At 42.7% G+C, this 25,671-nt stretch overlaps 1 protein-coding gene across 7 annotated transcripts; it reads right to left on the bottom strand.

Annotated features, from left to right (window-relative positions):
* Nucleotides 1-25: 25 nt before the first annotated feature.
* LOC118401990 (alanine aminotransferase 2-like) lies at nucleotides 26-24,537 on the bottom strand. 7 transcript variants are annotated; one of them, XM_052476816.1, is made up of 12 exons: nucleotides 24,451-24,537; nucleotides 23,558-23,992; nucleotides 23,255-23,344; nucleotides 22,850-22,958; nucleotides 19,558-19,691; nucleotides 19,200-19,443; nucleotides 18,956-19,035; nucleotides 18,682-18,818; nucleotides 18,010-18,184; nucleotides 667-822; nucleotides 360-472; nucleotides 26-174 (listed from the first exon to the last, which is right to left on the bottom strand). In XM_052476816.1, the coding sequence occupies exons 3-12, from the start codon at nucleotides 23,324-23,326 to the stop codon at nucleotides 72-74; spliced, it is 1,323 nt and encodes a 440-aa protein (XP_052332776.1). In that variant the 5' UTR covers nucleotides 23,327-23,344; nucleotides 23,558-23,992; nucleotides 24,451-24,537; the 3' UTR covers nucleotides 26-71. The 7 variants fall into 7 exon arrangements, 6 of the variants coding, with proteins under 6 accessions (XP_052332776.1, XP_052332775.1, XP_052332773.1 ...); XM_052476815.1 differs by lacking the exons at nucleotides 18,010-18,184; nucleotides 18,682-18,818; nucleotides 24,451-24,537 and adding exons at nucleotides 1,062-1,236; nucleotides 1,733-1,869; nucleotides 2,007-2,054 and having other exon boundaries at nucleotides 19,004-19,035; nucleotides 23,558-24,108; XM_052476813.1 differs by lacking the exons at nucleotides 18,010-18,184; nucleotides 24,451-24,537 and adding an exon at nucleotides 1,062-1,236 and having other exon boundaries at nucleotides 23,558-24,099.
* Nucleotides 24,538-25,671: the final 1,134 nt, after the last annotated feature.

The following is a 25,671-nucleotide window of genomic DNA, read 5'->3' as shown; positions in this document are numbered from 1 at the left end:
GTTGCAATTTTCTTCTCTGTACTGTGATTGTGTCTGAAGTTAAATGTATTATTCATCTTTGGGCTGTAAGGTTAAGCCAGTTTCCAGGAGAACTCCTTGAGGAAGTGCAGGTGGAAGTTCTTCAGGCGTTTCAGTACCTCTTCCATGGTTTCCACTGGGGTCATGACACACAGTCTACAGAGAGAGATGAGAACAAATCAGTGGGGAAGTATAACCGTTTAAATAGAATGATGAGGCTAATGCTATGCTTCCCTGTTCATTTCCATAGGATGAGTAGTGGATATGGAGCCATTGACTACTGGAGTGTTTTATGGTGACATTTCCATGTCCAGAAGCTGTTGACAGAGAGAGGATTGTACCTGATGTGGTGGGTGCCTTCCTTCTGTCCATACTCACACCCCGGTCCCACACACACTCCTGCCTCCTCTAGTAACTGTTTACAGTACCACAGGTCAGGCTGCATCCCCACCACCTGCAATGGAAAACAGAAAACTCACATAAGAGATCAAATCATTAACTCCAGAGTATTTAGAATTAATCAGATGTTGAATCACATGTTTTTCCTCCAAAAGGTGAATGTCTCTTGAAATGCCCATATGACAAACAGCAGTAGTCATTCTAGTGCTCTACCTGACCATACAGTGTACTATTTGCCCCATGACTAACCTTGGCCTTCTCAATGGCTGCTTGGGGTAGATACAGCCGGGGAAATACGAAAGCTCCTCCCATCATCGGCTGACAGCTGATCCCTGGGATATTGTTCAGAAACTCTGGGACCCAGTTCATGTTATGGACCAGCATGGCCCGGATAGACTGGGTCTCCTGGCGGAGATGGGAGAGAAGACGGAAAAGAAGGACACTGGGAGAGCATATTGTATGGGACACTGAGGTGCCGTTGTGAATAGGGAAAGGAATACATTTGTTTGATTTTGATGAACTATTTCTTATTTTAGACTTCAATGATTGTAGAGCACTATCATTAAACTACTTATGACTAAATGTTACATGGCATATGCAATCTATTAAGCCTAACGTCATACATCTATTTTGATGGGTCTCACCTGGGCATAGACCGGGTATGAGGGGTCCCCTGGCCTGGGAGGGTTAGCCATGAGCTCCAGGGCTAGCTGACCAGTCACAGGGGCACAGATGTCAGTGGAAAAGAGGGTGTAGGCGTACCTCATGACGGCGGGGTCAAGGTTCACCAGCTCCACATACCCCCCGCGAAGCCCACACCTGTGCAGGGAGGAGACACATACAGAATAGTGGTCAAACACTGGCCTGCTGGTTTCAGTACAGGCTTTTACACCATAGGAAACCTGAAGTGGATCTCTTAGGGAACTGCCAGCTATTTTATTTACTTTTGTCACTATTGAGTTTGTGTTGGCAGCTCATATATTGTCTAAGATGGCCCTAATCCATGTTTGCTCTAACGCTCATGCTGAAGGAATTTGACCATTCTAACGAAGTAGTAGGCTAGTAGCTAATTACTTAAGTAGCTAATTGGGTAATACGATCCAGATCATTGTAGAGTACAGTAGGCTATAAGTATGTATGAATCCTTCCTCATCTCATTCATCCAGCAGCATTCTAATAGATGCATCATGGTGGCATTCTGAACTTTAGACCAGTCAATTACAAAACCTCCTAATACAGTTCACCTTCAGTTGAATGCATGAATCCGTTAGTCTATTGCCTTAGAAGACAGACAGTGCTGCTGTACAGTACTCACTCTCCCATGAAGCCTTTGGATGCTGAGTGGAAAGAGGCCAGCTCCACTGTGTGAGAGAGAGGAGGCCCCATCTCAGACAGTACCTTCTTATAGGAGACAAACTCACTGCCCTCCTCGAATACACTTTCCTGATACACCTGTGGATCAAATGAAACAGCGAGGGGTGCGTGGAAGACAGAACAACAACTCACTACATAGTCAATATAGAGGGAAGTGAAATATTTGTGATTGAAAATAAGCGATTTGCCAGGTGAAAGTATAGACAGGAAGTCACCTCATCAGCCATGAGAAAGAGCCTCTCCTCAGCAGCGAATCGGATCACCTTTTCAATACACTTTCTGCTCTGAACATGACCTAGCAACAACAAAACAAATGAGACTATCCATAAATACTGCTGAGGTAACTTGGCTGCAAAAAGGTTTACTTTACATTCTTCATAGGGACAAATAGTGGGGTACTACTGTCAAATAGTGGGGTACTACTGTATCAACCATCATGGAACCGGAACAACTCGTTACCTGTAGGATTCCCCGGGTTGATGACATACAGGGCAACTGTGTTGCAGACACCCTTAGAGGCCTGTAATGCTCTGCGTAGCTCCTCCACCTCCATTGCCCAACCCTGCTCCTCATCTAGGTAGTAGGGAACAACGGCTACACCAAACCTTTGCAACATCCTTTTGAAGGAAGAGTAGGTGGGCACAGCAGTCAGCACACCTGTCGGAAGTGAGGCCTGATTGTGGAAGTCAGCCAGCATCTTCAACACTTGCTAAAAACAGAAAATAGATAGGGAAAGATGAATGAGAGACATGGTGATGATGATGATGATGATGGTGAAGATGATTCTCACCATTATTGACCTTTGAGAGCCAGAGGTCATGAAGATATTCTCGGGGGACGATGGTACACCACCATCCCGTCGAGAGATGAAGTTGGACACACTGCACTGTATATAAGAGATACCACCAGTGGGTGTGTATGAGCCTGATAAGATAGAGAAGAAGAACAAACAGGTAAACACATACCAGCCAGGTCACCCGTGATACAAGTCAGTATTCAACGTCCATCCATGTCTGAGGATGTCGGGAGATGATGTGTAAATTGTCCAGTAGACGCAACAGTGAGCACTTGCCTTCAAGTAGTTTTCATTTTGCTAAGGTGATGGCTGTGAGCAACTGCCTCTGGTGCCAATTTTTTTTTTTAAGCCTATCCTAACCTTAACCATTCAGAGTTAATGCCTAACATTAAAAAGTCAGAGTTAATGCCTAAACTTAAACCTAAGAATTCACAGTTAATGCTTGTAGCTTGTATCTTGCTTGTATACTGGATTTAACAGCTAACAGGACCCAATTGCAGTCCACCTTACCTACACTCCCCCCATCACATGCTCCCAGCAGGCTTTGGACCCTCTGTCTAACGTCCCCTGGCAGTTTGTAACTGTGGATCAACTGAGGGTAGAGGCAGGCTGCAAGAACCTGGCGGGCGCACACACACACACACACACACACACACACACACACACACACACACACACACACACAGGTTTAAAGCAAAACAGCAAATACACCATATTTAGACAGTAAGGGTTATCAGTGGACACTCAGACAGAAAGGTCGAATGTCAGGAGGACATTACTTGTCGGACGAAGGTCAAGGGTTGGACCCCTCCTCTGTGTTTGTCTCCCCAGCTGACATCTATCACATCCTTACAGGGCTTCCTTCCTCCCTATCAGAAACAGATGACATACTGCAGTGTAAGTCCATGTATATATATTAGCTGTATACTACATTGTGTTTTACGTGAATATGCAATGAACTGTATGCACAAGTCAAAATATATCTAGCTATTCTATGTCTGAAATAATAGGCATACATGTGACTTGAGAATCAAAGTCACGAACATCAGATCAGGGTCCGGTTTCCCAAAACCTAAGTCTAAGTTCATCTTTAGAACCTTCGTAGGAGCATTATAAAATATCCGAGCTGTTTCCTAAAACCATTGTTACGAAAGTTGCACTGGAAGACGCTCGATATTTACCGACTGACTGCCTCAAACCACTAGTAGAACAACTAAGTGCGTTGTCAGAGGCTTTTTTGCCCTTGCGCATCACTTTATACACAGACGATCTAAACTTAGAATCAAGATGTTTATCTGTCTCAGAACAAAGTTGACTACAAAAACAAAGTTGCCATTGTCTTGGGTAATTGTTACAAACAAACACAGGTTAAAAAGATGATTCAAATAAAAACTCAATGGCCAGTTTATTAGATACACCCATCTAGGGTGTACACTGTGGGGGGGACACTGCAAATAGTCTGGGTAGCCATTTGACTAGATGTTCAGGAGTCTTATGGCTTGGGGGTAGAAGCTGTTTTAAAGCCTCTTGGACCTAGACTTGGCGCTCTGGTACCACTTGCCGTGCAGTTGTGCAGAGAGAATGGTCTATGACTAGAGTTGCTGGAGTCTTTGACAATTTTTAGGGCCTTCCTCTGACACCGCCTGGTATAGAGGTCCTGGATGGCAGGAAGCTTGGCCCAATGATGTACTGGGTCATTCGCACTACCCTCTGTAGTGCTTTGCGGTCGCAGGCAGAGCATTTGCCATACCAGGCAGTGATGCAACCAGTGATACTCTCGATAGTGCAGCTGTAGAACCTTTTGAGGATCTGAGGACCCATGCCAAATCTTTTCAGTCTCCTGAGGGGGAATAGGTTTTGTCGTGCCCGCTTCACAACTGTCATGGTGTGCTTGGACCATGTTAGTTTGTTGGTGATGTGGACACCAAGGAACTTGAAGCTCTCAACCTGCTCCACTGCAGCCTCTTTGATGAGAATGGGGGCATGCTCGGTCCTCTTTTTGCTGTAGTCCACAATCATCTCTATGTAGCAAGTCACAAACTTGTGACTCACTGTCTGAAGGAGTCATCCATTTTTGTGAATGGGTTGATATAGCTAATAAACTGACCACTGAGTGTGGGCATAGGCTTATACACTGCTCAAAAAAATAAAGGGAAGACTTAAACAACACAATGTAACTCCAAGTCAATCACACTTCTGTGAAATCAAACTGTCCACTTAGGAAGCAACACTGATTGACAATACATTTCACATGCTGTTGTGCAAATGGAATAGACAACAGGTGGAAATTATGGGCAATTAGCAAGACATCCCCCAATAAAGGAGTGGTTCTGCAGGTGATAACCATAGACCACTTCTCAGTTCCTATGCTTCCTGGCTGATGTTTTGGTCACTTTTGAATGTTGGCGGTGCTTTCACTCTAGTGGTAGCATGAGACGGAGTCTACAACCCACACAAGTGGCTCAGGTAGTGCAGCTCATCCAGGATGGCACATCAATGCGAGCTGTGGCAAGAAGGTTTGCTGTGTCTGTCAGCGTAGTGTCCAGAGCATGGAGGCGCTACCAGGAGACAGGCTAGTACATCAGGAGACGTGGAGGAGGCCGTAGGAGGGCAACAACCCAGCAGCAGGACCGCTACCTCCACCTTTGTGCAAGGAGGAGCAGGAGGAGCACTGCCAGAGCCCTGCAAAATTACCTCCAGCAGGCCACAAATGTGTATGTGTCTGCTCAAACGGTCAGAAACAGACTCCATGAGGGTGGTATATGGAGGCCCGACGTCCACAGGTGGGGGTTGTGCTTATAGCCAAACTCCGTGCAGGACGTTTGGCATTTGCCAGAGAACACCAAGATTGGCAAATTTGCCACTGGAGCCCTGTGCTCTTCACAGATGAAAGCAGGTTCACACTGAGCACATGTGACAGACGTGACAGAGTCTGGAGACGCCGTGGAGAACGTTCTGCTGCCTGCAACATCCTCCAGCATGACGTTTGGCGGTGGGTCAGTCATGGTGTGGGGTGGCATTTCTTTGGGGGGCCGCACAGCCCTCCATGTGCTCGCCAGAGGTATCCTGACTGCCATTAGGTACCGAGATGAGATCCTCAGACCCCTTGTGAGACCATATGCTGGTGCGGTTGGCCCTGGGTTCCTCATAATGCAAGACAATGCTAGACCTCATGTGGCTGGAGTGTGTCAGCAGTTCCTGCAAGAGGAAGGCGTTGATGCTATGGACTGGCCCGCCCGTTCCCCAGACCTGAATCCAATTGAGCACATCTGGGACATCATGTCTCGCTCCATCCACCAACACCACGTTGCACCACAGACTGTCCAGGAGTTGGCGGATGCTTTAGTCCAGGTCTGGGAGGAGATCCCTCAGGAGACCATCTGCCACCTCATCAGGAGCATGCCCAGGCATTCTAGGGAGGTCATACAGGCATGTGGAGGCCACACACACTACTGAGCCTCATTTTGACTTGTTTTAAGGACATTACATCAAAGTTGGATCAGCCTGTAGTGTGGTTTTCCACTTTAATTTTGAGTGTGACTCCAAATCCAGACCTCCATGGGTTGATAAATATGATTTCCATTGATCATTTGTATGTGATTTTGTTGTCAGCACATTCAACAATGTAAAGAAAAAAGTATTTATGCTTAATTGTGGTAATTGTAGGCTACCGTCTGTAGTTTTTGCCTCAATATATTTCATGCTGTGTAACATTCTAGCCAGGGTTACCAACAGCCCCAAGAGCACTATTATTCATTGTTTTCTCCTCTGACTTCCTAAAGTGATCTGCCCAGCAGGTGAAACACTTGTGTCAGTTTCCTCCTTAAAGGGAGAGTCCACCCAAATTACATATTGGTTTCCTTCCACTATAAGCAGTCTTTGGACATGATTTGACAGCAATCAATGCTTTGGTTTTGTTTTAGCATTTGTGGCACAAATCCTAGTCTTAGTACCAATATTAGCATTTTTCACACTTCATGTCCAAATCATTCGAAAGTATAATTGATTGTGAAGCTCAACAAAGTCACTTGCAGATGATTTGAATGAATGAATATGTGAAAAATGCTAACATTGGCACCATGACTTGAATGGGATTTGTACCACAAATGCCACAAAGTCATAGTGCCAATAGCCTATTAGTATTTTCTGTGCGTCATGTTCAAATCCCTCTGGTGGCCCTTGGGGCTGATTTAGCAATAGACTAAGCCTCCTCTATTTGCAAACATATACACTAGGTGGTCATAGCTCTCTAAGAGCTGACTCTAAGAGCTGATGTATAAATAGAATATGACTTATAAATGCCTCATGAGCTTAGTTCAACTGTCGTACCCCATCAGAACCTAAAATATAAGCTTGTTTTACTCTAATGTTTGTAAACAAAGTAAATGTGAACAAACACTATTAGAGTCCTGCATTGGGTCGGATATTCATAGTTCTTCCCGCTGGCAGGTGGAATGAAAGCATTATTTCAAACTTAGGGTCAGCTTGCGTTTCAGAACAATTATATTTCAGTTCGAAACGTTCAAATCATGAATGTGTTTTGTTTTACAAACCAAGGAGCTTGTTGTGTATAGGCCTAGGCTGTACACTGAGTGCACAAAACATTAGGAACACCTGTTGAATCTGACAATTAATCTTAATGGTTGTACAGTCGTCTCAAATAAAACTGAAGGACCTCGTCGTTCCTCTGGACCCTGATCTCTCTTTTGAAGAACATATCAAGACTGTTTCAAGGACAGCTTTTTTCCATCTACGTAACATTGCAAAAATCAGAAACTTTCTGTCCAAAAATTATGCAGAAAAATGTATCCATGCTTTTGTCACTTCTAGGTTAGACTACTGCAATGCTCTACTTTCCGGCTACGTTTGGATAAAGCACTAAATAAACTTCAGTTAGTGCTAAGGTCGCCCGCAGCAAGGCAACATATGGCTGCTAGAATCCTGACTAGAACCAAAAGAATCATATTACTACCAGTGCTAGACTACATACCTACACGTGGCTCACAAGGCAGGGCTGCTAGAATTTCTAAGCAAACAGCTGGAGGCAGGGCTTTCTCCTATAGAGCTCCATTTTTATGACTAGAACCAAAAGATTTGACCGGTTCGCCTCTCTCCACTGGGATTCTCTATTAGTGGGTTGAGTCACTGATGTGATCTTCCTGTCTAGAGCGCCCCCCTCAGGATGGTAAGTTGGTGGTTGAATATATCCTCTAGTGGTGTGGGGGCTGTGCTTTGGTAAAGTGGGTGGGGTTATAGGCATCATCGGATGGGGCCACAGTGTTCCCTGACCCCTCCTGTCTCAGCCTCCAGTATTTATGCTGCAGTAGTTTATGTGTCGGGGCTAGGGTCAGTTTGTTATATCTGGGCCTGTCCTATACATGGCTAATTCTCTCTCTCTTTCTCTCTTTCTTTCTCTCTCTCGGAGGACCTGAGCCCTAGGACCATGCCTCAGGACTACCTGACATGATGACTCCTTGCTCCCCAGTCCACCTGGCTGTGCTGCTGCTCCAGTTTCAACTGTTCTGCTGTGATTATTATTTGACCATGAAGGTTTTATGAACTGGCCATGTTCTGTTATAATCTCCACCCGGCACAGCCAGAAGAGGACTATAGCCTTGTTCCTTTCTAGGTTTCTTCATAGGTTTTGGCCTTTCTAGGGAGTTTTTTAGCCACCGTGCCTACACCTGCATTCTCTGATTTGGTGGCCTGCCCTTTGAGATACCTACGAAGGGCTATATAAATACATTTAATTTGATTTTTGATTTGATTTGATTTCCAACAAATATAGCCAGTTGACAAGGCACGCCTCAAAACATGTTCATGTGTCACTGATTCTTTCTCCTTCCACAAAATGTTTCCACAATGCAGTATAATTTACAGAATGATGCAGTAAATATATAGCAAATAAACAATACAGTACTTTATTGTTAAGTTGTATTGTAATAATATTACACCAATTGCTAACAGTGAATATGTAATTATATATTACAGCATACCAATAAATATTTTAGGTTTTATATCACTTGTTCTTGTAGAGGCCTTAACAAAGGCTTCTAAACTGTCATGACTACTAGCAGGGCCGGATTAAGGGCTAAACAGAGCAAAAGGACCTGGCTAAACTCTCAATCATTAAAGGTTTGAGACTTGCTTCCACTCTGATGTGTTCCTTATGTACATTTAATTGTTAGGGAACTACTACCGCATATCACTTAAATTGGTACAGCACTCTCATTAACAGGTGCAATGAGTATTGCCTCTTACACGGCATATGTGTTAATAAGCCACAACAATAGCATGCAGCCACCAAAGGTTTTTGGCGCTCCATAGTTACAGTATGGTATTGTTTTCTGTGGGGTGGTACTAAATTACTGGCAGCACAGTAGCCAGTAAATTACTGTAGATTTACAGGACAAATATATATATATATGTATTAAACAAATATGGTACTGTATATTCTGTGGGGTACAACATTCTCACTAATGGGTGCAACAAAATACAAGGCATGCCTCAAAGATTCTTTGACCGCCCACAACATTTTCCCACAATGCACCATCACAGTATGCTACAGTAAATTACTGGCAGCACATTAGCCAATAAGTTACTGTAGATTTACAGGACAAATATTTTTTTTAAATGGCATGGTACTGTATATTCTGTGGGGTACCGTATTCTCACTAATGGGTTCAACAGAATACAAGGCATGTCTCAAAATAGGATCATGAGCCAGAGATTATTTCACCGCCCACAACATTTTTAATCATTTTTATTTTATTTAACTTTTATTTAACCAGGTAGGCCAGTTGAGAACAAGTTCTCATTTACAACATTGCACCATAATTCATAGTATGCTGCTATGAATATACAGCAAAACAGGTGATACAGTACTTTTACAGCAGTGCAGTGCAACACCATTGAACCCCTATAATGCATTGCTTTTTACAGTACAGTACTGTAAAATAGAATTACAGTAGCTAACTGTGAAAGTTTTGCAGTAAATTTACAGCAATCTGTTAACGTGTGTCGCTGGGATACTGTTAACTCTATTTACATCATTCTATGTTCTATATAGGGCTAGGATAGGCCACTGTGATGTCTTACCTGTGTGACTTCTGTTATAATCTGATTGGCTCGTCTCACCAAGGGCTCCAGCTCTGTCTGTTTGATGCTCCTCATCTTGAGGCAGATCTCTCTCAGGCAGAAGAGTAACATTCTACTATCACACCTGCTGGTCCTCTCAGATAAATAGAATAGAATCTGATGAGATGCCTATTGACTTGTCCACTTCTATGGTTCCTTGATCTTTTCTCATGCTGATGGTGAGGAAGTGAGTAGGGGTAAAGCTCCCTCCCAAAGTTATTTTTTGTATAGGAACCAGTAAACGGATTAGTTTTGCAAGTTGAGCCTGCTTTAAAGTTGCCCCAGGCAAATTCCAGTAGGCCTGGCCCAAAACAGATATTTCTGGTTCATCCACATTGTTAGTTTATTTTTGTGGAAAAATTGTGTTTATTATATTTCTTTCCACATAGAATTCAATAATTCAATTATACAAGTACAACAAACAAAGCAAACACCCCAAAAAACGAAAATGTAATCTAGATACAGTACATCCCAATTGCACATCATACCATACAATAACACCTGCATTCATATGCCATCACGCCATTTTAGTTGTTACCTCAGATCACATATCTTACACATATCAATTATTAAATGTCTATCATGACTCTGTATATTCTAACCAGGGATCCTAATTCTTATGAAAAGACTGTGGACTACCTTCTACTAGTGGCATTGGCCTCATTAATCCATTGAGTGATATTGGAAGGATCCTCATGGTTCCACAGTTATACATTTTTTAGTCATAGCTAAGCAAAAAAAACATCTCTGAAAAGTAAGTTGTAGATCAGATCGATCTCCAAGGATTGTCATCGTGGGAGTTAAATGCAGGCCTACTTCCCTATGAAGGACCTCATGTCAAATTCTTTCCATCTCCAGCCTCCTTTATTAATGTTTAGGGCAGGCCCATGTCACGTGTAGTGAAGTGCCCGTTTCTGTTTTACAGCGAGGGCATTGTGGAGACAAGTCTTATTTAAAGACGCACCATTTCCATTAAAGTAGCTTGGGTAGACTGGAAGATAGTGTTGTTTAAGTTAGACATTATATTCCAGTTCACCCAAGGTACTTTTATGGAAATGGTGTCGTTTAAGTTGGAGACATTATATTCCAAAGTTTTATGCACATTGTAATACTAAATGAGAACTTGGATGGGACAACAGTTCTACAGAGTAGCACATAGTCTCGTCTAAATACAACCATCGATTTGGAAGAGCATTCCCTTCTATGTTTTAGTTGTTAAACGATGGACACTTCAAATGAAGTGAGAGCTTTAGGCTTCATGTTTCAAAATGAAAAGCCACTCCACTGGAATGTCATCATTTGAGCATTACACAGCACATGCTGTGAAGAAATGGGTTAAACAGCTACCAGTTACAGTAGTTTATTGATTAAGAGCCTACCTAGTGCATCCCTCTGCTATTTCTCTTTCAACCTTGTTGTGGTAGCTTTGGAATATTTCGATAATAGGCTATAGGTTTGAGACATCTCACTGGGCACACACTGGTTGAATCAACGTTGTTTCCACGTCATTTCATGCATGTCAACAAACACTTACCATACAATAAAAGTGTATTTATTAAGATAAAGGCAGACTTCTATTTCCATGGTTCTACCAGGCGAGACTTTAATTACCTAAGCTATGATTTCACAACTCCAAAGACAAGAATGTCTATGGAGTTATGAACGTATGGTTTCCAGGAAAATGCAGCATCAACTACGAAGGTCCACTATCACTCAATATTTGTAAAAGTGTCCACTGTATACTATTACTACTATATCCTTATCATAAATTATAATTTACATACTCAATAGGCGGTCCGCGGTACGAATCCAGACTGAGTATGGGATCAATACGGACCAGGGGGTCCAACTAACTCAGAAACTCAGTTGTGCATTCAGTTTACTGCTGTAGAGAGTTGTAATAGTGTAATGCAAAATGTGCATGGGCAGTGTTCCTCTTGTTATGTCATTCACTGACAGACCTGTCAGAAAAACACATGGCAACATGTGTAAAACTGCAGGAAATTAGATTTTAAAGTGTAAACTTTTCTTTCCACCCCATGCCAAAATGTGTAGAGTTGCAGGAAATTAGCTTTAAAACTGAAAATGTTCTCTCAGCCAAAAAAGAAGGGTGTAAACAGTTTGGGTTCGCATTGGTCGCGAGGTGGGGGTTTGTTACTACACAGATAAATGGCAATATCCATACAGCCACCAAGGAAATGTGTGTGACCAACTCGACGTCTACTCAGATGCCTCTAAACAAGAAGTGTCAAACTTATTCCATGGAAGGGCCTAATGTCTGCTGGCTTTTAGTTTTTCCATTCAATTAAGACCTAGACAACCAGCTGAGGGGTTCCCTACCAATTAGTGACCTTAATTTATCAATCAAGTACAAGGAAGGAGCGAAAACCTGCAGATACTCAAACATTTTTTTATTTGATTTTACTGCTTACCTGATCTGGAAGAGAGTTCCATGTGGCCGTGGCTCGATTTAGTACCGTGAGTTTCCCAGCCTCTGTTCTGGACTTGAGAATGTGAAGAGATGGTGACATGTCTCTTTGGGTATGGGTGTTTGAGCTGTGTGTTAGCTGTTTGAAGTGACATTTTGGTGCTTTCAACACGTCAATATCTCTCACAAAGATAAGTGGTGATGCAGTCAATCTTTCCTGTACTTTGTGCCAGGAGAGATTGACATGCATGTTCTTGATATTAGCTCTCCGAGTACAACAAAAAAGTATGAACATGTATTCACTGTAAATCGCTCTGGATTAGAATGTCTGCTAAATTACTATAATGTAAAATGTATGTTTATGGGCCAACTGTAGTTGTCCTATGTTCTTCTTTGTGGCACTTGACCATATAACTGGGGAGTTGTCCAGGTGTGATAAAATGAGGGCCTGTAGGATTGTTTGGTTGATTGTGATGTCAAGAAAGCAGAGCAGCACTTTATCAAGGACAGACCTCTTCCCATATTAGCAGCTGTTGCATCAATATGTTTTGACCAATCTAGGGTTACACCAAGCAGATTCGTCTCCTCAACTTGCTCAACTGACACATTATTAATTATTATGCCACTAGATTTAGATGAGGTGTAGAGTTTAGGGAAGGATTTGTTTCAAATATATATATATTTAGGATGAGCTTATTACTAGCCACCCATTCCAAAACTGACTGCAGCTCTTTGTTAAGGGTTGCAGTGCTTTCACTTGCTGTGATAACTGATGTGAATAATGTTGAGTCATCAGCGTACATTAGCCTCTGCTGAGTCAGGACACACTCTTTGCACAGCACTTTGATACAAAGTGATTTCCGTAGCAGATTAGGAGAGCCTTTTCGCTACACCTAACCCTAACCTCAGTCTGCTACGTTAAATCTCCTAATCGGCTATGAAAAAGTCACTTCGGTATCGAAGTGAAAAGAGTGTTTACCCTGCTGTGTCCCCAACAACCTGATGTTCAAGATTTCAGGGGAAATGGAACGAGAGCATGTGACACGACTTCCACTTCCATGTGACATGACCTCCACATTTACAGGATTGGTTGAACAGTGCAGAAGAGAACTTCCCCAAACAGTTTTTGTTCTTCTTATGAAGACCAGTATGTAGGGCAGTGGTTTTCAATGTCGGGGTCGCAAAAAAATTAAGAGTACAGACTATTGTATGGGACAATACACCATTTATTTTTTAAGATAATTTGACAAATAAAATGCTATTTTCATTTTGATTAGAAATGAAAATGCAATGAATTCAAGTTTACCGATTTTAAGGCTGTGTCATTAGATTTGGTGTAGGGTGAGGTCGTGAGAAATTCATGTGGGAAAAATGGCATACCCAGAAATTCTGGCAGAAAAACTGGGGTCCCCACTGAAAATGTTTGAATACCACTGATGTAGGGGATCTAGTTTCAGGAGTGTACTTTACGCCTGCTACGTTACATAGACACACAGGCTTTACTCAAGGTTAGTGATAGGTCAGTAGTAAAAAAATGAAACAGTAAAGGACCAAAACAGCTGTGTTGAGGTATACCATACTCTGCCTGGTTAGCGCTAGACAGGCTTCCATTAAAGAAAACCCTCTGTGTTCTGTTTTTTCAGCTGCAGATTATGACTGAAAATGTCAAAAGCTGCACTGTAGTCTCATAAAACAGCTCCCGCAATCTTCTTATTATCCATTTATTTCAGCCAATCATCAGTCATGTGTGTCAGTGCCGTACATGTTGAGTGTCCTTCTCTATAAGTGTGCTGAAAGTCTGTTGTTCATTTTTTTACTGCACTGAGGCTAGGAAACACCTTCATCACCGATAAATATACGATAATCGAGAATTTCAATAAGCATCTTTCTACCACTGGCCATGCTTTCCACCTGGATACCCCTACCCCGGTCAACAGCTCTGCACCCCCCACAGCAACTTGCCCAAGCCTCCCCATTTCTCCTTCACTCCTTCCTCCTTCACTCCTTCCTCCTTCACTCCTGGACCCCTTTTTTTGGTCCTGTAATAATCAGCGTTGATAAATTATAAATCGGTCGACTAACCCCTACCCCGATCAACAGCCCTCCATCCTCCTCGCCCAAGCCTCCCCATTTCTCCTTCACCCAAATAGCTGATGTTCTGAAAGAGAGGCAAAATCTGGGCCCCAACAAATCAGCTGGCCTAGACAATCTGGACCCTCACTTTCTAAAATTATCCGCCGCAATTGTTGCAACCCCTATTACTAGCCTGTTCAACGTCTCTTTCGTATCGTCTGAGATCCCCAAGATTGGAAAGCTGCCGCGGTCATCCCCCTCTTCAGAGGGGGAGACACTCTAGGCCCAAACTGTTACAGACCAATATCTATCCTACCCTGACTTTTTTCGAAAGCCAAGTTAACAAACAGATCACCGACCATTTCGAATCCCACCGTACCTTCTCCCCTATGCAATCTGGTTTCCGAGCTGGTCATGGGTGCACATCAGCCCCGCCCAAGGTCCTAAACGATCTCATAACTGCCACTGACAAAAGCCAATACTGTGTAGCCGTATTCATCGACCTGGCCAAGGTTTTCGATTCTGTCAATCACCGCATTCTTATCGGCAGACTCAACAGCCTTGGTTTCTCAAATAACTGCATTGCCTGGTTCAACAACTGCTTCTCAGACAGAGTTCAGTGTGTCAAATCGGATGGCCTGTTGTCCGGACCTCTGGCAGTCTCTTTGGGGGTGGAGTTCAATTCTTGGGCCGACTCTTTTCTCTGTATACATCGATGATGTCGCTCTTGCTGCTTGCTGCTGGTGATTCTCTATCCACCACTGCGACCTGTATGCTCTTCTGCTGGCCCTCGCTTCATATTCGTCGCCAAACCCACTGTCTCCAGGTCATCTATAAGTCTTTGCTAGGTAAAGCCCCGCCTTATCTCAGCTCACTGGTCACCATAGCAGCACCCACCCATAGCACGCGCTCCAGCAGGTATATCTCACTGGTCAGCCCCAAAGCCAATTCCTCCTTTGGCCGCCTTTCCTTCCAGTTCACTGCTGCCAATGACTGAAACAAATTGCAAAAATCACTGAAGCTGGAGACTTATATCTCCCTCACTAACTTTAAGCATCAGCTGTCAGAGCATCTTACAGATCATTGTACCTGTACATAAGCTCACCTGTAAATAGTCCATCCAACTACCTCATCCCCATTTATATATATTTTATTTTTGCTCCTTTGCACCCCAGTATCTCTACTCTATATTCTGCACATCTATCACTCCAGTGTTTATTTGTTAAATTGTAATTGCCTTACCTCCCTATTTATTGCCTTACCTTCCTAATTTTACTTCATTTGAACACACTGTATATTAACTGTACGTTTGTTTATTCTGTGTAACTCAGTGTTGTTGTTTGTGTCGCACTGCTTTGCTTTATCTTATAAATAAAGGTGAAATAAAGACATTTAAAAATACTGTGAAGTAGCATTGTATCTAGTCAAACACAATTTGTTCAAAAAGTTTACGAAGGGTCGGCATTGAGGCTTATGGAATGGAAGGAGTAAAAGGCCAGCAACACTCTTATCCAGTCCTCCACGAAAGAACACCATATATAGATTCTACAGACCCTACTAAGTACTCCCAACCCCACTTTTACATTGGCAAAAATAAAATCTCTACAGCACAACATTGTAAATAGACCATGAAAATTAGATTTAACAGTGGTTACAATCTCTTTTTAAAAAATTAAAAAATAATGTATTGCAATTGCATATAATCACCATAAAGAATTGCCATTGATTAAATGTATATCTTTTGAATGAGTTATCGACATTGCAAAGTTTTGAAAGTTTAGTCAGTACCATACAAAAGTGTCATCATTTTTGCTCCTGGCAGGATAGTTGTTACGAACACAACCTTGAAACTGCTATTCAGATCTTAGCACAGGCTTTTGATTTGGTAAATACTACAATGCTGCAAATTCTGTTACATTTCTGATATTTTGTTAATATTCAGAGCATATTGTTAGAATCTCTGATTGTTAAACTCTAATTTGACTATAGCTGTATTATAGCACATAGTAAGTCAAGTGTAATGTGTTCAATAGAATGGTTGAGAATCTGAGGTGATTTAAAACATCCATCTTTTGTCAGTAGGCCTATGAGGTTTTAGTGTATTTATATACTTATTGAATATGACATTAAAACTGTTGTTATAGAATAACAAATGTCTTGGATTAAATATTTTTATCCTCACAAACAAATAAACAGTCTGTTTATTTGTCATTTTTACATCTTAGTAATTTAGCAGATGTTCTAATGCAGAGCGACTTACAGTTAATGCATTCATTTTATGATAGTTAGGTGAGACAAACATATCACAGTCATAGAAAGTATTGAATTGACATGATGGACTTTGGATGTTAGTGAATATGGCCAAAATCTATCCTTACCTTAAATGTAAACTTTCACTTATTCCCTTAGTTCCAATATCTGCCCCACAATGGCAGATCTTAACAAGGTAACGTTCTTATTGTTAAGAAGAGTGAGCATTTAGAGGGGATCTACACTGTCTGAGACAGGTAGTTTCATTCTCTAATGCCGAAGTTTGACAAAATACGGAGAATATGTTTTTTCTGTGGACATGCATGACTTGAAGCAAAATAATTATGTTAAAAGCAGCTCACGCCCGTCTTTGTTCAATCCAAATGCTGAATTTTTCAACTCAGGTCATGTGTTGTCTTAATTTATTATTGAAATATGGTCTGTTGAAAGATAAAGATGTTAAACAATGTTACTGGTTGCAATTTTCTTCTCTGTACTGTGATTGTGTCTGAAGTTAAATGTATTATTCATCTTTGGGCTGTAAGGTTAAGCCAGTTTCCAGGAGAACTCCTTGAGGAAGTGCAGGTGGAAGTTCTTCAGGCGTTTCAGTACCTCTTCCATGGTTTCCACTGGGGTCATGACACACAGTCTACAGAGAGAGATGAGAACAAATCAGTGGGGAAGTATAACCGTTTAAATAGAATGATGAGGCTAATGCTATGCTTCCCTGTTCATTTCCATAGGATGAGTAGTGGATATGGAGCCATTGACTACTGGAGTGTTTTATGGTGACATTTCCATGTCCAGAAGCTGTTGACAGAGAGAGGATTGTACCTGATGTGGTGGGTGCCTTCCTTCTGTCCATACTCACACCCCGGTCCCACACACACTCCTGCCTCCTCTAGTAACTGTTTACAGTACCACAGGTCAGGCTGCATCCCCACCACCTGCAATGGAAAACAGAAAACTCACATAAGAGATCAAATCATTAACTCCAGAGTATTTAGAATTAATCAGATGTTGAATCACATGTTTTTCCTCCAAAAGGTGAATGTCTCTTGAAATGCCCATATGACAAACAGCAGTAGTCATTCTAGTGCTCTACCTGACCATACAGTGTACTATTTGCCCCATGACTAACCTTGGCCTTCTCAATGGCTGCTTGGGGTAGATACAGCCGGGAAATACGAAAGCTCCTCCCATCATCGGCTGACAGCTGATCCCTGGGATATTGTTCAGAAACTCTGGGACCCAGTTCATGTTATGGACCAGCATGGCCCGGATAGACTGGGTCTCCTGGCGGAGATGGGAGAGAAGACGGAAAGAAGGACACTGGGAGAGCATATTGTATGGGACACTGAGGTGCCGTTGTGAATAGGGAAAGGAATACATTTGTTTGATTTTGATGAACTATTTCTTATTTTAGACTTCAATGATTGTAGAGCACTATCATTAAACTACTTATGACTAAATGTTACATGGCATATGCAATCTATTAAGCCTAACGTCATACATCTATTTTGATGGGTCTCACCTGGGCATAGACCGGGTATGAGGGGTCCCCTGGCCTGGGAGGGTTAGCCATGAGCTCCAGGGCTAGCTGACCAGTCACAGGGGCACAGATGTCAGTGGAAAAGAGGGTGTAGGCGTACCTCATGACGGCGGGGTCAAGGTTCACCAGCTCCACATACCCCCCGCGAAGCCCACACCTGTGCAGGGAGGAGACACATACAGAATAGTGGTCAAACACTGGCCTGCTGGTTTCAGTACAGGCTTACACCATAGGAAACCTGAAGTGGATCTCTTAGGGAACTGCCAGCTATTTTATTTACTTTTGTCACTATTGAGTTTGTGTTGGCAGCTCATATATTGTCTAAGATGGCCCTAATCCATGTTTGCTCTAACGCTCATGCTGAAGGAATTTGACCATTCTAACAAAGTAGTAGGCTAGTAGCTAATTACTTAATTAAGTAGCTAATTGGGTAATACGATCCAGATCATTGTAGAGTACAGTAGGCTATAGTATGTATGAATCCTTCCTCATCTCATTCATCCAGCAGCATTCTAATAGATGCATCATGGTGGCATTCTGAACTTTAGACCAGTCAATTACAAAACCTCCTAATACAGTTCACCTTCAGTTGAATGCATGAATCCGTTAGTCTATTGCCTTAGAAGACAGACAGTGCTGCTGTACAGTACTCACTCTCCCATGAAGCCTTTGGATGCTGAGTGGAAAGAGGCCAGCTCCACTGTGTGAGAGAGAGGAGGCCCCATCTCAGACAGTACCTTCTTATAGGAGACAAACTCACTGCCCTCCCCGAACACACTTTCCTGATACACCTGTGGATCAAATGAAACAGCGAGGGGTGCGTGGAAGACAGAACAACAACTCACTACATAGTCAATATAGAAAGAGGTGAAATATTTGTGATTGAAAATAAGCGATTTGCCAGGAGAAAGTATAGACAGGAAGTAACCTCATCAACCATGAGGAAGAGCCTCTCCTCAGCTGCGAATCGGATCACCTTTTCAATACACTTCCTGCTCTGAACATGACCTAGCAACAACAAAACAAATGAGACTATCCATAAATACTGCTGAGGTAACTTGGCTGCAAAAAGGTTTACTTTACATTCTTCATAGGGACAAATAGTGGGGTACTACTGTCAAATAGTGGGGTACTACTGTATCAACCATCATGGAACCGGAACAACTCGTTACCTGTAGGATTCCCCGGGTTGATGACATACAGGGCAACTGTGTTGCAGACACCCTTAGAGGCCTGTAATGCTCTGCGTAGCTCCTCCACCTCTATTGCCCAACCCTGCTCCTCATCTAGGTAGTAGGGAACAACGGCTGCACCGAGGCTTTGCAGCATCATTATGAAGAAAGAGGAGGCGGGAACAGCGGTCAGTACACCTGTCGGGAGTGAGGCCTGATTGTGGACCAACAGCTTCAGAACCAGCTAAACAAAAAAAAAGGAAAATAAAGAGTGAAAGATGAATGAGACAGACACGATGATTAAGATTATTATTATTATGACAATGGTTTTGATGATGATGGTGAAGATGATTCTCACCATTAAAGACCTCTGGGAGCCAGAGGTCATGAATATATTCTCGGGGGACGATGGTACACCACCATCTCGTCGAGAGATGAAGTTGGACACACTGCACAGTATATAAGAGATACCACCAGTGGGCGTGTATGAGCCTGATAAGATAGAGAAGAAGAACAAAGCGATGTATATCAAATATAAACACACTTCACATGCACACTGAACAAAAATATAAATGCAACATCTAAAGTGTTGATCCCATGTTTCATGAGCTGAAATAAAAGATCACAGAAAAAGTCCATATGCACAAATAGCTTATTTCTCTCAAAATGTTGTGCACAAATTTGTTTACATCCCTGTTAGTGAGCATTTCTCCTTTCCCAAGATAATCCATCCAACTGACAGGTGTGGCATATCAAGAAGCTGATTAAACAGCATGATCATTACACAGATGCACTTTGTGCTAGGGACAATAAATGGCCACTCTAAAATGCCTCAGATGTCTCAGTCTTTGAGGTAGCGTTCAATCGGCATGCTGACTGCAAGAATGCCCACCAGAGCCGTTGCTTGAGAATTGAATGTTCATTTGTCTACCAATGTTGTTGTAAATAATTTGGCAATAAGTCCAACCAGCCTCACAACCACAGACCAGGTGTAATCCCACCAGGACAGGACCTCCACATCCGGCTTCTTCACCTGTGGGATTGTCTGAGACCAGCCACCCAAACAGCTGATAAAAATATGGGTTTTCACAACCAAATAATTTCTGCACAAACATTCAAAAACGGTCTCAGGGAAGCTCATCTGTGTTCTCGTCGTCCTCAGCAGCGTTTGACCTGACTGCAGTTCGCTGTCGTAACCGACTTCAGTGGGCAAATGCTCACCTTCAATGGCCACTGGAACGCTGGAGAAGTGTGCTCTTCACGGATGATTCCCGATTTCAACTGTACCGGGAAGATGGCAGACAGCGTTTATGGCGGAGTGTGGGCGAGCGATTTGCTGATGTCAGTGTGGTGAACAGTGTGCCCCATGGGGCCGGTGAGGTTATGATATGGGCAGGCATAAGCTATGGACAATGAACACAATAGCATTTTATCTATGGCAATTTTAATGCACAGAGATACTGTGACGAGAACCTGAGGCCCATTGTCGTGCCCTTCATCTGCTGCTATCACCTCATGTTTCAGCCTGATACTACATGGCCCCATATCGCAAGGATCTGTACACAATTTCTGGAAGCTGAAAATGTCTAAGTTCTTCCATGGCCTGCATACTCACCAGACATGTCACCCATTGAGCATGTTCGGCATGCTCTGGATTGACGTGTACAACAGCGTGTTCCAGTTCCGGCCAATATCCATTAACTTCACACAGCCATTGAAAAGGAGTGGGACAACATTCCACAGGCCACAATCAATAGCCTGATCAACTCTATGCAAAGGAGATATGTCGCTCTGCATAAGGAAAATAATGGTCACACCAGATACTGACTGGTTTTCTGATCCATGGAATCTGTAATAGATGCATACAGTGGGGAGAACACGTATTTGATACACTACCAATTTTGCACGTTTTCCTACTTACAAAGCATGTAGAGGTCTGTAATTTTTATCACAGGTACACTTCAACTGTGAGAGACGGAATCTAAAACAAAAATCCAGAAAATCACATTGTATGATTTTTAAGTAATTATTTGGCATTTTATTGCATGACATAAGTGTTTGATACATCAGAAAAGTAGAACTTAATATTTGGTACAGAAACCTCTGTTTGAAATTACAGAGATCATACGTTTCCTGTAGTTCTTGACCAGGTCTGCACACACTGCAGCAGGGATTTTGGCCCAATCCTCCATACAGACCTTCTCCAGATCCTTCAGGTTTCGGGGCTGTCGCTAGGCAATACGGACTTTCAGCTCCCTCCAAAGATGTTCTATTGGGTTCAGGTCTGGAGACTGGCTAGGCCACTCCAGGAACTTTATATGCTTCTTACGGAGCAACTCCTTAGTTGCCCTGGCTGTGTGTTTCAGGTCGTTGTCATGCTGGAAGACCCAGCCATGACCCATCTTCAATGCTCTTACTGAGGGAAGGAGGTTGTTGGCCAAGATATCGCGATACATGGCCCCATCCATCCTCCCCTCAATACGGTGCAGTCGTCCTGTGCCCTTTGCAGAAAAGCTTCCCCAAAGAATGATGTTTCCACCTCCATGCTTCACAGTTGGGATGGTGTTCTTGGGGTTGTACTCATCCTTCTTCTTCCTCCAAACACGGCGAGTGAAGTTTAGACCAAAAAGCTCTATTTTTGTCTCATCAGACCACAGGACCTTCTCCCATTCCTCCTCTGGATCATCCAGATGGTCATTGGCAAACTTCAGACGGGCCTGGGCATGCGCTGGCTTGAGCAGAGGGACCTTGTGTGTGCTGCAGGATTTTAATCCATGACGGCGTAGTGTGTTACTAATGGTTTTCTTTGAGACTGTGGTCCCAGCTCTCTTCAGGTCATTGACCAGGTCCTGCCGTGTAGTTCTGGGCTGATCCTTCACCTTCCTCATGATCATTTATGCCCCACGAGGTGAGATCTTGCATGGAGCCCCAGACCGAGGGTGATTGACCGTCATCTTGAAGTTCTTCCATTTTCTAATAATTGCGCCAACAGTTGTTGCCTTCTCACCAAGCTGCTTGCCTATTGTCCTGTAGCCCATCCCAGCCTTGTGCAGGTCTACAGTTTCATCCCTGATGTCCTTACACAGCTCTCTGGTCTTGGCCATTGTGGAGAGGTTGGAGTCTGTTTGATTGAGTGTGTGGACAGGTGTCTTTTAAACAGGTAACGAGTTTAAACAGGTGCAGTTAATACAGGTAATGAGTGGAGAACAGGAGGGCTTCTTAAAGAAAAACTAACAGGTCTGTGAGAGCCGGAATTCTTACTCGTTGGTAGGCGATCAAATACTTATGTCATGCAATAAAATGCAAATTAATTACTGGATTTTTGTTTAAGATTCAGTCTCTCACAGTTGAAGTGTACCTATGATAAAAATTACAGACCTCTACATGCTTTGTAAGTAGGAAAACCTGCAAAATCGGCAGTGTATCAAATACTTGTTCTCCCCACTGTATCTGTATTCCCAGTCATGTGAATTCGATAGATTATTTCAATATCAACTGTAACTCTGTAAAATTTTTGAAATTGTTACATGCTGAGTTTTATATTTTAATTTTTGTACATTGACAGTCATGATGATCGGCAACTTTAGTACATTCAAAAAACGTAACAAAAAAAAACGTGTTTCCATAGGCCCAATTGTAGTCCTCCTTACCTACACTCCCCCCATCACATGCGCTCAGTAGGCTTTGGGCCCTCTGTTTAACGTCCACTGGCAGTTTATCACTTTCGACCAGCTCAGGGTACATGCAGGCTGCAAGAACCTGACACACACACACATGCATGTATGCGTACACACACAAAGGTGTAAAGAGATAGAGTTAACAAATACAACTTATATTTATTTAACCTTTATTTTACTAAGCAAGTCAGTCAATAACAAATTCTTATTTACGATGACGGCCTCCGGTTGTGATTCAGCCTGGACTCAAACCAGGGTGTCTGAAGTGACGCCTCTTGCACTGAGATGCAGTGCCTTAAACCGCTGTGCTACTCAGGAGCAAACAGGCAGGATTAACGGGCGACACTCAGACAGAAACAAAGGTTAGAATGACATTACCTGTCGCACAAAAGTCAAGGGTTTTACCCCTCCTTCGTGTGGGTCTCCCCAACTGACGTCTATCACATCCATATAGGGCTTCCTCACTCCCTATCAGAAACAGATTACATACTGTAGTGTAAGTCAATGGATATTCATAAGTATACTATATTGTGTTTCACATGAAAATGCACTTCATTGCATGGACAAGTGAACATGTATCTAGCCGTTCGTTGTCTGAAATAATATAACATGATGCATGTGACTTTAGTATTAAGGTCGCTAACATCAGGTCAGCTCCGTGGCTGAACTATTAGATCTTACCTGTGTGAGTTCTGTTCTGGGTTGCTCGGTAGAGAAGAGACAATAGTTGTTTAACCTGGAGTATTCCGTGTGGCGGGCTGAATAAAAAGTATATTCCTTATCGGTCTTGTGGGTGTCAAGTGATAGGGTTGCGTCTTTCGAATCCGGTATCAGGAAGAATAAAAGTCAGAATCTGTCGTTAATTATCTTTAATTAAATTCAAGCAATAAATGGCAAATGCAATTTTCGTATATACGGGTTCACTGTATCACCACGCAGGGCAAGCAGAGAACTGACAGGATGTAAGTAAACAGATGTTCTTATACTGTGATAGACGTCGTTCCAACTCATCTGTTGGCCTAACACAGTAGAGGCTGAGCGTGGTTTAGACTTGCTCAGCCTATCGCAGGCCCTCAGGCTGGTCCCCGCATCTTGGTGCTTCTTGGAGTCCACCCTCTGTCGATGTATAGATTCTTACTGTTCTGGTATCACACCCTAGTTATAACAGTTGCTCAGTTCCTGCTATTGTGTTGTTCAGTATTTTTCCATCTCAGTTAAACCTCGGGATATACCCCTCCCTATACCTGATTAACCACAACTTTGTAACATGCAGCAAGTCACACCATGTGCTCAATATTGGCACGGCAAATGTATTAAACAGTACACCGCTTTACAACATGCAAGTCACACCATGTTGCTCAGTTATTGTCACACACACACACACACACACACACACACACACACACACACACACACACACACACACACACACACACACACACACACACACACACACACACACACACACACACACACACACACACGCCCTGTCGATGGCAAAATCCCTGGCATCACATTTTCTTACTGGGCGAACAAAATACAAAAATACAATACAAAATATAACGTGTAAATACCTGTTATTAAATGGGAAACAGCAGGTTCATTGTGCAGGGCTGAACGGTATTGATGGCTGTCGTTGGAAAAATCTGTAGCATGAAGACAACTGTGTTAGTAGTGGCTTATGTGACCATTACATCGGTGTATGCTAGCTAACACACTTATTTACAGCAATCATATGCCAAAGCACATCCCGGAAAGCCCCTCAATCCCTAACAGGTACCATATACCCACACATGTATACATTCTTTATTTATTTTATTTTACCTTTATTTATCCAGTCAAGTCAGTTAAGAACAAATTCTTATTTTCAATGACGGCCTAGGAACAGTGGGTTAACTGCCTGTTCAGGGGCAGAACGACAGATTTGTACCTTGTCAGCTCGGGGGTTTAAACTTGAAACCTTCTGGCTACTAATCAGTAATGTACAGCAAACTTGTACACATTGTAAAATAGAAAACAGTATTCAGAACGTGACCTACCCCTTGCGTCACATTTTCATACTGGGGAGACCTGACGTTCGCGATCTCCCCCTATCTGCAAGCAGGGCCAATCACAACACACCTTATTGTCATCAGAGTTGAACTAACCAATAAGAATGCTTGAACATTAAATACACATTTCTTTAGAGGCAAGTGGAAACATAACCAACCCTGTTACACAAACACACACACACACACACACACACACACACACACACACACACACACACACACACACACACACACACACACACACACACACACACACACACACACACACACACACACACACACAAAGCAGCTGTTGTTTAAAATGCATTAATCCTAAATCCTTACACAAGCCATACATCGAGCAGTCCTTGATCCTGCAATATCCTATTGATCTTTTTGGCAACTAGACTCATTTTCCTATTTTGGTTTGTGCTGTCCAATTTTGAGTTTAGAATTGTGTTAAAGTCCCCTCCACAGATAAGAGTGCCAGTGGTTTCTGTGGCAATTAAATCAAACACCTTCCTGTAGAAGACCATGTCACTCCCTGGGGGTGCATATACATTAAATAATGTAACTTCCTGTAGAAGACCATGTCACTCCCTGGGGGTGCGTATACATTAAATAATGTAACTTCCTGTAGAAGACCATGTCACTCCCTGGGGGTGCGTATACATTAAATAATGTAACTTCCTGTAGAAGACCATGTCACTCCCTGGGGGTGCGTATACATTAAATAATGTAACTTCCTGTAGAAGACCATGTCAC

This window comes from Oncorhynchus keta, chromosome 23 (assembly GCF_023373465.1).
Source record: "Oncorhynchus keta strain PuntledgeMale-10-30-2019 chromosome 23, Oket_V2, whole genome shotgun sequence".
Lineage (NCBI taxonomy): Eukaryota > Metazoa > Chordata > Actinopteri > Salmoniformes > Salmonidae > Oncorhynchus > Oncorhynchus keta.
The sequence above is the reverse complement of the archived record's forward strand: the minus strand, read 5'-3'. Positions and strand labels throughout refer to the sequence as shown.